The sequence below is a fragment of the Monodelphis domestica genome, chromosome 8 (assembly GCF_027887165.1).
Source record: "Monodelphis domestica isolate mMonDom1 chromosome 8, mMonDom1.pri, whole genome shotgun sequence".
NCBI classification, from domain to species: domain Eukaryota; kingdom Metazoa; phylum Chordata; class Mammalia; order Didelphimorphia; family Didelphidae; genus Monodelphis; species Monodelphis domestica.
The window spans coordinates 55,722,197-55,735,201 of NC_077234.1; the positions used below are offsets into that span (position 1 = coordinate 55,722,197).

The 13,005-nt window shown below is 37.7% G+C and overlaps 1 protein-coding gene and 1 long non-coding RNA gene across 2 annotated transcripts in view; one reads left to right on the forward strand and one right to left on the reverse strand.

The window, feature by feature from the left end:
• Positions 1-13,005, forward strand: part of SLC9A9 (solute carrier family 9 member A9) — a 747,353-nt gene that overhangs the window by 440,975 nt on the left and 293,373 nt on the right. The window contains exon 10 of the mRNA XM_007502095.2: positions 12,265-12,378. Coding sequence (XP_007502157.1) covers positions 12,265-12,378 — 114 coding nt within the window. The remainder of the gene's footprint in view (positions 1-12,264; positions 12,379-13,005) is intronic.
• LOC107649898 (uncharacterized) overlaps positions 1-13,005 on the reverse strand; it is a 35,691-nt gene that overhangs the window by 19,113 nt on the left and 3,573 nt on the right. The window lies entirely within an intron of this gene.

Here is a 13,005-nt window from a genome sequence, read left to right on the forward strand (position 1 = left end):
TATCCCTCGCCATAGAAGGAACAGATGGAGCTGAATATAGACTAAAACATACCATTCTTCACTTTATTTCTTCCATGAATTTTTCTCTAGTGAAAGAAATATGTGGCTTGTTTCCCAACATGACAAACAGGGAAATGTGTATTATATGATAATTTATGTACAACCTATATATCATATCACTTGCCTTGGGAAGGGGGGAAAGGTGGGAAGGAGATCAAAAAGAATGAGACAATTTTTTTGCACATAGCTGATATGAGCATTGTGTTTCTCTTGGATAAGCATATTGACAATAATTTATTTTTTTAATTTATTTCTATTATTGCTATTCTAGATTGTAATTATGTACACGTATATGAAATATATTTAATAAATATAATTTATTACAAACATAACAAATGTGTATCGCATTATTGTTATGTAACATAGCATGTTATATATAAAAATAAGGAAGTTTAAAAAAACTATTTAAAAACCCCAAAAGATAGAAGGAAGTGACAATTAAAAGAAAGGATGGCTCATGGGCTTTTCTTGAAGAGAAAAATAAAGGAGTCAGTTGGCAGACTTGGTTTTACTGTGCATGCAAAGACAACAGGAGATATTATTTCCCAGGATGTTTGGTTACCTCATATTATAGTGTTCATGATAAGCATTTACAATGCGACCACCAGGAAAGCCATTGTAGTTTATGTACCATCTGTTACAAAGGAGGAAGAGAGAGAAATTCTACAAAGAATTCAATAAGACCATACAAATTAAATCAATATATACTTTGATACCTAGGAATATGATCACAAAATTGTGTATAAGGGAAGATGACATAGATAGACAGATTGATAGATCATGTATATGCAGGTATCCCTTCCACATCACAAGGGTTAGTGGAGCAGTCCCCCCAGGATCTTGAAAATACTGGCAAAAATTTTTGGCCCTCTCTTTGTGCCAGAGAAGAAGTCTGAAATTATTCTCTTTCTTTTATGGGGTATTTACCGTGTATAACTGTGGCATTTATTTACATTATACAATACCATACACATATTTTATGCATTTCTGCATTTCTAAACTTTTTTGGTGTCATCTGCTGGCCTTCATGTGTTGTCTGCAGCTCCCAAAAATCTCATCAAAAATTCCTATTTAATTTCTTATGCTTCCCTGCAATCTATAAAAACTATTATAGGCCAAGTCGTGATGTGGAAGGTATACCTGTATATGTCTGTGTATTTGTGTTGAACATAATACATACATTCATGTTTTAAGTTACATGTATACTAATATATGTTAATAAGCAACTCTCCAGGGTTATAGAACTGATTTGTGTCAGAGCTACAACTTCCTAATTCTAAGGCTGGCTCTGTATACACTACATCAGGCAGCCTGGATTATGTGAGTCCAGCCAAGCTATGGTGGATCCAGTTGTCATGGTTTTATAACTACTTCTTTGGAAGGAGGGGTGGAGAAGATGCACAATAGAGATAGCATGAGGATAGAACTGGGCAGGCAAGAAAGAAAATGGAAGGAAGAGGTTGAAGGATGGAGTACTGACTGGGTTAACTCTACATTTACAGGAAGGAAATTATAGTCAGAACAATGTTGATAAACTGGGACAACAGGAAAGGTTGGAGAGAGAGGCTTAGAGGTTACATTGAAGGCAGAGAACAGATTTAAAAGTAATGAGGATTGAGAAGGGAAAGACAACCCCAAGATATTTTAATTAGGGAAATTTCAAACTTGGAGATGTTGGAGTTAGAAATGTTCAGGAGCAATGGCGAGATGTAATATGTGATCAGTTCTATGGTTGAGTTACTGATGTTGCAATAGATGACAGGGACATTGAGTGGATAAGAGAAGTCAAAATACTCTAAGGGACGTCAAGGTAAAATCTGAAATTATTAACAATGAGGGCAGGGGATGTCCAAAATCACAGGCTAAGAAAGGAGCAAAGAATACTTGGAAGTTAGGAGTTTTCAAAGAATCAGGTCAATAGTATCTAGACTTCAGGAGTAGATGTCAAAGGGAACAAAGTCATTAAATCATGGGCTGGATTTGTCAATGGGGATTCAGCTAGAAGGGCACTGATTCTTTGTCCTCTTGTCCCAGTCTGAATATTTATGGGAGAGGGTTTTGTGTGTGTGTGTGTGTGTGTGTGTGTGTGTGTGTGTGTGTCTGTCTGTCTGTCTGTCTGTCTGTCTGTCTGTCTGTCTGTCTGTCTGCATGTGCAGTGTGGGGTAGGAGGGGCATTAATGAGAGAAGCAGCCAGAATTGGAGAGAGTAGCAAGGTATGAGCTATACCTTCCAAAGAAGGACAACTCTCATCAGTTTAATCAATGAAAAGAGGCTGAGCTGGAGTGATCTAGAAATGAGGGGCATTCAAGGATAGAGCAAGAATCCCAAAGGATAGAATAAAGAGGCAAAGGAAGAAAATGACCACAGCAGGTCAAGGCTGAGCTGGACCTCTAGATGAGAGCAGAGGATGAGGTAGCAGGGTAAAGAGATTTTACTTGAACAAGATCTAACTCTGAAATATTTAAAAATCAAGGATGCAAGAGGTATAAATTTCAGAGCCCAAAATAAGGGACGAATCAAGTAGACAAATAGTGTTACAGACTAAATTGGTCCTAGATTTTTTTAACCCTTACCTTCTGTCTTAGAATCCATTCTAAATATTTGTTCCATTACTAGATAATGGGAGTAAGTGCTTTACCCAAGGTCACCCAGCTAGGAAACATCTAAGGTGATTTATGAACCCAGGACTTCCAACCTCTAAGCCTGTTCTCTATCCACTGAGCCACCTACCTTGGTGCCCCAGCCCTAGACTCTTAATTTGAATTGTCTGTGAAGGAACCTCTATGCCTGTGAAGACATCTCAGTTGGTGGGGTAGGGCATGAAGAGTAAGGAAGACAGAGGAGCTGCTAGTAATGATGCCCAGGAAGGGTGAAGGGTTCCCAAAATATGTCCTAAGTTCAATTTCATAGCAAATGAGAGGCTTTTCACCAATTAACTATCACCCCCTTCACCTCCATCTCTTAGTTTCCTAGTGTAAGGCTCAGCTAAAAGCCCACCTTCTGAAAGAGACTCTTCTGGCTTCTCCCAACAACTGCCACTACCCTTACCATTTCCTTCCATTTGAGATTGCTTCCCATTTACACTGGATCTGTGTGGTACACACATGGTTGTTTGTACTATCTCCTTAAGAGCAGGGGCCATATCTTTGCTTTAGCACAGTGCCTGGCACAAATACTTAAAAAATGCATGTTGACTGTCTGGGCTTCATGGAATTGAAACTTGTGATGAAGAGCTATGTGGATGTTCAAAAGATGGTGTAATGTGTAAAACATCCCAGAAGCTGAAGCATTTTCCAGAGAAAATGCTCACCTGCAATACAGGAAACTTCACTTTCTTCAAATTTTAAGCCTGAAAAATGTGATGACAGCAAGACAACTTGTTTAATTTTTCATGGAATTTTCTTTTTTGCATTCAATTTTTATTTTACTTTTAGTGGGTAGTTCAACAGCCTAGATAAAATGAATACCTATGTACCTCTTGAAGAAAGTTATAAAACATGAAATAAAAAGAAGTTAATAGAAATTCTCAAAAGAGAAAACTACAAAATAGGGGATCCCTTCTTTTCACATGCATTTCCACAAATTTAGTGTCACAGAGGTATCGTGGCATGGTAGAGGGAGTTTCTAAACTGAATTTCCCCACACCCAGAAAATCTCACATGATTTCATCTAGGTAGGAAACCCCTGATAAGACAACTCTCCCTACAATGCAGACCAGCAACAGTTCTGGGGCTTAGTTTAAGGGATGACTTTAAGTGGCTATTCAGTCTCATGTAGCCATTCTATTTCAGGAACAAGATTTGTATCATTCTTTTTGCCTCAGGTACCAGCTCTCTTTCCAGTGTTCCACTATTGCTGGGGATGGGTTTGGGGGGTGGGGTGGGGGAGAGAGAGAGAGAGAGAGAGAGAGAGAGAGAGAGAGAGAGAGAGAGAGAGAGAGAGAGAGAGAGAGAGAGAGAGAGAGAGAGAGAGAGAGAGAGAGAGAGGAGGAAGGCATGAAAGGGAGAAAGAAAGGAAGGAAGGAAGGAAGGAAGGAAGGAAGGAAGGAAGGAAGGAAGGAAGGAAGGAAGGAAGGAAGGAAGGAAGGAAGGAAGGAAGGAAGGAAGGAAGGAAGAAAGAAAGAAAGAAAGAAAGAAAGAAAGAAAGAAAGAAAGAAAGAAAGAAAGAAAGAAAGAAAGAAAGAAAGAAAGAAAGAAAGAAAGAAAGAAAGAAAGAAAGAAAGAAAGAAAGAAAGAAAGAAAGAGAGAGAGAGAGAGAAGGAAGGAACAGAGAGAGAGGGAGGATAGAGGGAGGAAGAAAAAAATGAATCATATGTTTTATCAGTATAATACATATCTTGGATATCTTTCCATGGTCTTACAAATATTGTCATATCTTACTAACTCATAATAATTAGGAGAAAAGACTGAGAAGGGGGGATATTTTAGAGTTTAGATTTTTTAAATTAAGCTTTATTTCTATAGAACACTAACATTTTTTTCACCCCTCATTTTCCCCGCCCCTAGGAAAAAACCCAAATCTCATCTTTTTTTAAGGATTGTAAGTCTTGCACTTTTATAAACACAGAAACTCAAAGTAGGTTAACAAAATGGTATCTTGTAGACATCTTTAGGGCACTTATTTTAACAAATATCTTTAGACATTGAATTAGCATAGCAATTGTTTATATAGAAATTATTGTTTCTGAAATTCTTGAAAACGATTTATTCCCATAAGTATTTTAATGATTCTCCTCTACAGCTATTAATTTGCTTTTTTCTATGACAAAAATTTTTCCTAAGCCAAGATAAATGTTAGCCTTGGTCTTGACAATTTTCAAAAGCATAAATTATTTATTCATGAAATGCTGATCAATACAATATTAAATCAAGATATAAATCAATAAGACTCAATTTTTTAAAAAGTATGGGGAAGGGGATGAAGAAGGAGGCTTGTGATCCACCAAGCAGAAATTAGTTTGTCTGTCCAAGTCCCAAATGCTTTCTTTCCCTGAACTGACCAGTTGGGGGCATTGTTCTGTTTTTCTTTTGTTAAACTGGCTGAGCACTCAATCAATCTCTATTGCCAGGCTCCATCCATTCAGGCCAAAGGATTGAGCTGTTCAATGTAAACATACCGTGTATAGCTACAGCTTTTATAGTTTATTTTCTCAGCCTTCTTTTAAGAAGCTATTCTCAGGAGATTTGTGAATGTGGAACAAAATTGAATGAGGCCACAGATTCTCATTAAAAGACTTCTAATGCCAAATTATTCTGAAGTCTGTTCATCCCAGGTAGCACTGTGTGGAATGTGTTTAACTAGACACAGCAAAGCAAGGATGTCCTGCCACATTGCTGAGAATGAGACCTTTAAAAAGAAAAAAAGGAAAAAACAAAGTAGTAACTACCCAATTTCTAAAAAAATAGCTTAAGCACCCAAACCAGGATCATTGTTTTCTGTAAAAATGTTGGATTACTGCCTGAAATAAAAACTGTAGAAAATATGAAAAACAAAAGTTACTACCATGATAGGACCCTGGAGAGAAAATTGTTGAAGGCTTTTCTTCCTCGAGCTCTGATGATATTGCCCATAACAGTATAACTAGGAATTTTTGTGCCTGGGCAAAGAGAAAAAAGGGAGTTGAGATAGATTTGGGAGGGAAACCAATGTGGGAGAAGGAAAAGAAATGTGCCAAGGACATCCTGAGATTTATATGTGACTCCAAGACTAAACAATAGAAGGAAAATAAGGAGAGGGGACAGAGTGGCTGGGAGGTCAGGTTTGTAGTTGCTGGGAATATAGTTGCTGCCAGAGGAAGAAAATGGTACCCCAAGAGGTGTCTCCTGTATTTTACCAGCATTAATGAAAATCCCAGAGACCCTACCTTAGTTATACCCATGATACCCTTTATTAGGTCCTTTTTTTTTAGGGAGCAAAAAGTCCATTTTTGAACAATTTTACAAACAAAATGGTTTTAACTGTCTCATCCATGACTGTTGATAAATGTTGGCTATTTCAATAAAGAAAATAAATAAATCAAGTTTTCAAATGGTCAAAATGAAATAATACTTCGCTTCAATTGGAATTCCCAGTACTTTGGTACAGCATTTGGCACATAGTAAGCTCTTAATAATGACTTGTTGACTGGTTCCAGCCCCTAGAACAATATTTGATATACTTACTTAAGTGATTCTAGATTTTATCAGTATGGCTCCTCTTATCATTGATGTCATTTGTATGTCCTATTTGTTGTTATTTAATCATGTTTCAGTGTCCAACTCTTTGTGATCCTTTTTGGGAATTTTCTTGGCAGAGATACTAAAGTAGTTTGCTGCCTTTCCATCTCCAGCTCATTTTACAGATGAGGAAACTAAATCAAACTGGGTGAAGTGACTTGCCTAGAGCCATTTTGGGATTTTCTTATTGGAGATAATGGAATGGCTGGCCCTTTCCTTCTCTAGCTCATTTTACAGATGAGGAAACTGAAGCAAACTGGGTGAAATGATTTGCCCAGGGTCACACAACTACAAGTATCTAATGTCAAATATCAACTCAAGACCTCCTGACTCCAGGCATGGCACTCTATCTCCTATACCTCCTTCCTAGCTGTCCATGCCTTAGTAGCTGATTTCAATAAGTTGTAGCATTAAAAAAAGGCATCCCTCAGTAGCCAGCTCTTTGATAGGTGTCTTCACACATAGTTAAGTTGGTTCTTAGATATCAGAACCACAGTATATCCCTGATATGTCCCATTCCTTAAATCATTCCAGCTAGGTTGGACTCACTAAAGTCTGTGTTTCACTGACATAGCATTTGAAAACTAAGTCACTGCAATATGCCCCCACCCCTTTTTGAGGCATTGTAGACAAGTAGCAGAGTAGCCACCTAATAAGCAATTAGATGGAATGGAATTCCAAGCCCTCCAAATTGGTGCCAGAAGGTTACCTTTGCAGCAACCCAAGAGGGGTAGAAATCCTGGTGTTCCTATATTTATGTGTCTGTCCTTTTATAAGTGGAACATAAATTAAGATCCAAAAATTCCAAGAGGAAACTAAAATCATGAATTGATTTTTCTTATTTTTGTTTTTTTAAAACCTTACATTTTGTCTTAGAATCAATACTGTGTATTGGTTTCAAAGCAGAAGAGCAGTAAGGACTAAGCAACAGAGGTTAAGTGATTTGCCCAGGGTCACACAGCTAGGAAGTATCTGAGGCCAGATTTGAACCCAGGACCTCCTGTCTCCAGACTTGGCTCTCAATCCCCTGAGCCACCTATCCACCCCCAAGTGATTTTTTTAAGCTAATGTTTTTGCAGTTCAAAAATAATGACAACCAATAAGTAAGTAACCTAGAAAGGCTGAGATATACTGGAAAGAACATATAGTTAGAGGAGTGGGTATAGTTCCCTGTTATGGTATATCTGTATCATTAGGTGAGTTGCCTCAATTCTTTGCATCTTGGGTTTCTCTTGTGTGATAAGGGAATAATAATATTTGCAATGACCACTTCACAGCGATTGTAGTGAGGACAAAATAAAATCACATATAGAAAGGATTACATAAATGTAAGCTATTATTATTTGAGACAAGAAGCTAAAAGCTTAGCCTTGATATCAGTACATTAAATATTAAAAGCTGGTAAGCTCAATTTTAAAAGAGAAAAATAACTTGTGACTTAACTGAAGATGAAAAGCTTTCCCATTGACCTAGAAAAAGTCATCTATACTCCTTGCCTCTACTATCTCCCTTTCATTCATTTCTGAATACCTTGCAGACTACCTTCTTCTAGATCTGCTACTTAACTGATACTGACTTCTCCAATTATGTTGTTGTTCATTCATTTAAGTCATATCTGACTCTTTAGAACCCCATTTAACAAATTCTTGGCAAAGATTCTAGAGTGGTTTACCATTTCCTACAGAAGAAGGAACTAAGGCTAACAGAATTAAGTGACTTGCCCAGGATCAGAGTTAGTAAATGTCTGAGGTCAGATTTGAATGCAGAAAGATGAATCTTCCTAACTCCAGGACTGGTGCTTTAGGGACTGTGCCATAAAACCATCTCCTGTTTGCTAAACCCAATGGCCTTTTAGGAAGCCTCGTCCCCTTTGACCTCGCTAGAATCTGACCACTCCTTTCCCCTGGTTAAACTCTCCATCCTGAGTTTGTGTGACACTGGTATCAACCGGTTCTCTTCTTACCTATTTGACCAGTCTTTCTCATTCTCATTTTGTACAGTCATCATCCATGTTCCCCAAAGGTGTTCTGTATTCTCTTCTCTTCACTCTGAATACCTTCATTGACATGGATCTACTCCCTACTATGGGAACAATTATGATCTCTACAAAACTCCGAGAAACTAATCATTTGTTGAATTTGAGATGCCTATGAGCTACCCAGGAACTTAGAACAGGTTTATCAGTTGAGAACTATCTGTGGAAGAGATTTCTACAAAGAACGAGGAGGTCATTTATCTCCTTCCCACACCTTCACCATATAGTTTTTGTTAGTATTAATTGTGATTGAGACTGATAATATAATATGTGGTTGCCAGGGATTTAAATCTCTAAATCCCAAATGAATTACTAAAATAAAATGAATTTATGGTACTTTATTTACAATATTTACAATAGAAGGAAGACATCACGGAATGAGAGAGAGAGAAAAAACTCTGGCTTCTTCTAATACCAGTTAGAATCTCTAAGCCAGGGGTAGAGAGTCTCAAGAAGATGGGCCTTACCTGGAGGCTTCACGTTTGCAGAAAGGTGGGGTCACTAAGTCAGCTTTTCACTCACCAATGGTGACAGTCTAAAAGAAGTCTCCATGTCTGCCTTCCGGTAGCTCTTCAAGGGTCTATCTTCCAGTTGCTCCATCCGAGTCAGTGCCTGAATCCCCAAACAACTGTCTAAATGTCTGAATCCAAATGAATCATCCAGATCCGAATAATCCAAATGTCCGAATGATCTTCTGCCTTTTGGTTCTCTTTTTAAAGATCTTTTTCTCTTGTGTCACCTCCCCTAAATTTTCACATCTACCAATCACAGCAGATGCTCTTCTCCAGGACGGCCCATTCTTTAGTTCTCACCTTCTCTGGTTAGATTTTATATTTTTGGGTTACTTAACACCTCTTTTGGTAAGTTCACCTTTTGTAGTTAAAATATAAAAATAGATTGCAGTTTACAATTCTAGCTTCACTATAAAAGAAGAACTAAGTACCTTCATTGTTACAATCAGGAGATTACAATTTTATCTTCACAATAAAGAAAAAGCTAAGTATCTTCATTGTTACAATCAGGAGATAGCTAAATCCAATCTTCACCGTTTTAAATCAGTGCTACTCATCCAGTAGAAGATATTGCATCCAGAAGGCAAAAATAGATACACATTCCAGACAGAAACAGATAGAGAGACTTCTACCTGAAGAAAGAAGTAGCTTTGAAGAGTGTGACCCTGAGAAACAGAGAAAAGAGACAGGCTTTGAAGAGGGCAGCTAGGTGGCATACACAGTGGTTAAAGTGCTAGGCTTGGAATGAGGAGGACCCAAGTTCAAATCTGACCCCAAACAATTACTATGACCCTGGGCAAATCACTTGACCCTATTTGCTTCAGTTCTCATCTGTAAAATGAGCTAGAAAAAGGAAATGGCAAACCATTCCAGTACCTTTGTCAAGAAAACCCTAAAGAGGGCATAGGGAGCTGGATATGACTGAAACCACTGATCAACAGGGAAGAGGAGCTGACCTTGTTAACTCAGTTAAACCACCAGCCCATCACAACCACTGTACCGGAGGGGAGTTTCATAAGATGTTTACACATAGAATAAAGTACCTTTAGGCTCTACAGTACCAGAAGTTGTGTATTGCTTTTGTATATATCCCACTTATATGCCTCCCTCCCATTGTATTCTAAGTTTAAGCCTATTTTTCCCTTGAATGCTGTGTATATATGTGAAAGAATGAGCTGAAGAATTTTCTTAGAGAGAGTAAATTTTGCAGTGGCTTTACCTAATGTACATTTTTAGTAAATGCCTCTTCTAAGAATTAATTAATCTGTTGGCTGGTTGTTAGTGAGAAGTTCACTGGTGGGGGATCATGATTTAGAGAGTTAGACATGAAAATACACAAAATTATCTCAAGGAATCAGGTAGTAACCCCTCTCTAGATACTCAGTCTTTGAATATAGATAGGAGAAGCATCAGTAGGGACTTGAAATATTTACATGCCATATCTTCCCAATGGAACATAAACTTCTTCCTGACCAGGAATATTTTTTCTGCTTTGTCTTTATATTCCCAGTCTTCCATGAAATAAATATTAATAATTGTAATTAGGGGAAATTGGAGCTTAGGATAGGATTGACTGGTTTGTCCTGACACTCTTACTATTGGTTCTGAGCCATTTTCCTTGTGTTACTTTGACAGATGGTATTTGTTTAGGTAACATGGTCCAGAATATGAACTGTGAGCTCGGGACAAAGGAGAAGGGACTAAGCATTCCTCCTATGTGCTAGGCACTGTATAAATACTTTACAAATGCTATCACAAGACAATGGATGACTTTTGCCCTGCCACAAAGACCATCTTGCAAAAGAGACATTTCTTTTTGGATCAAACGTTTTTAAGAATATTGGTTTTAAATAACATTTTGGACAGATTTTGGGAGGAGAGACTGGTCAATTATTAACCACTGGTCAATGTGAAGATATTGGGTATTATAGCTGCAAATACATTTTAAATTCTAAATAAAATAAGCTAAAAAATAAACGTTTTGTCTGTCAAAAGGGATGCCCACAGCTAGGCTCACCTAACATGATAATTTATGTCTGGGGATGAGTTTTCACAAACTTCTATTACAAAGTCTAGAGCATAAAGTATGGCTCATGACAATCCCCTGTAATCCCTTTATTGGCAGAAGGGAGATGATTTCCATCTTCTCCTTAAATGTTTCAGTTAATGTTCTCAGGACAGCTATTGGGTGCATTCTTCAATACAGCCCTTTGTTAGCCCATTTAGCAAAGTAAATTCTGATATGCCTATTGTGTTCTTGCCACATAAAGTGGTTAACAGATTCTTGGAATGAGTCATTTACATTTTACCAGTTAGAAATTATGAGCATTTAATGAATGTACCCTCATTAGTCATTTTAATGAATCTCTCTTAAGTTTGAATCGATCATTACCATGTTTTTAGTGAAAACGAAACTTGTCCATCTTTCAAGTTAAGTAATGCCTATGGGGGAAAAAAAGTGTGTTCTGAGTTCTGGAATTAGAATCTGTTAAGAACTTGGGTTTCTTAAGGGCAGACTACTTAAATCCCATGTGTGTCAGCTAGCTCAAGTCCTGGCTTAGCTATTTTCTTAGATAATTCTGAAATAAGGAAATGAAGAGTGGGCTTGGAGTCAGGAGATGTCTAGAATCAAATCCTGCCTGTAGCACTTACTGACATTTCAACCCTGGACAAGTCATTGCGCCTCAGTTTCCTCATCAATAGAATGGGAATAACATGGCTAATGCCGGTATTTGTTTTGAATGACTTCCTATTTATGACAGAGGCATCTAGGTGGTACAGTGGATAGTGTCCAGCTTGGAGAGTCAGGATAGATTCTTCTTCCTAAATTCAAATCTGGGCTCAGATACTTACTAGTTGTATGACCCTGGGCAAGTCACTTAACTCTGTCCACCTCAGTTTCCTCATCTATAAAATAAGCTGGAGAAGGTAATAGCAAACCACTTTACAATCTTTGCCAAGAAAACCCTAAATGGGGTCAAAAAGAGTCAGACATGACTTAAAAGTGACTAAACAAATAACTATTCATAATGGAATTTGTATGTCTTGCCTTCTTAATGAGTAGAAGAAAGGTTGGGGAGAGATAATTTGGAATTGAAAATTAAATTAAATCAATAGAATGAGGTTACAATTATTTCCTGTTCCTACTTAATAGGGTGGTTGTAAGGATCAAAGTAGATGATCTCCATAAAGTTCTCTGCACTCCTAAAAGTGCCTTGTTAGATGTGAGAAACTTTATTCTTATTATCCTGCCTCTAAGCTCTAATTTCTCCTGACTACAATTATTTTGAATTGTTAATAGGGAAGACTCTAGAGAGGGTGATGGTATTCACCATTGCCTTGTGGTATTCACTCTTGCCATGTAGCATCCTTGAAGATTGCCTCAGTGAAAATAAAGTCACTGCGAAGCTGTCTAAACTAATGGTTCTCATTTGTGTTTCAGCTCTTTGAATTCATGAACTTCTTGGCGGAGAACGTCATCTTCTGCTATATGGGCCTGGCACTCTTCACATTCCAGAATCACATCTTTAATGCTCTTTTTATACTTGGAGCAGTCGTATCCTTTATGAAAAATGCTTTCAAGGGCAGCCCAATTAGAGGAAGGAGCTGAAGGCTTGTCAGTCTGATTCTTGGATGTAAATAAATATTTAAGTTGTTAACTGGTATTCAGGATATGAGTTCAAATCAAAATGGCAAGAAATGCCATTTGATTTAAATGCCTGAAAAAATAAGAGGTCTATAGGAGCCTGGGGGCCTGGTTAGGGGTTAATGGTTTAGAGTAAGAGAGTTGGGAAGTTGAATGATTCTTAAAGCAGGGCTCAGAGAACTTGCAGTAAGTTGTATATTATAGAAAAGAAGTTAAAAATTATACCTGATTCTTCTTCAGATTCCCTGAGTACAGGACATGGAAAATTAGGTTTAATACATCAGTAGAATCAGATTGGGTGTAAGGAAAGACTTTTGGGCCATCATTATGGTTATACAGGGTGTCCCCCATATAATACTAATGCTTAAAGCTCTGCCAAGACTTGGAACATTTCTATATAGTCTTCTTCCTAGGGATTTCTTTGGTAGTAGGACAGGTCCCTTATCAAGTAAAAAGAATAGATCAAAAGACCTCTATTCCTCCTCTAAGAAGATAATGTGGGCTCTGGAGTCAGAGAACCTGAGTTCAACTTTCCCT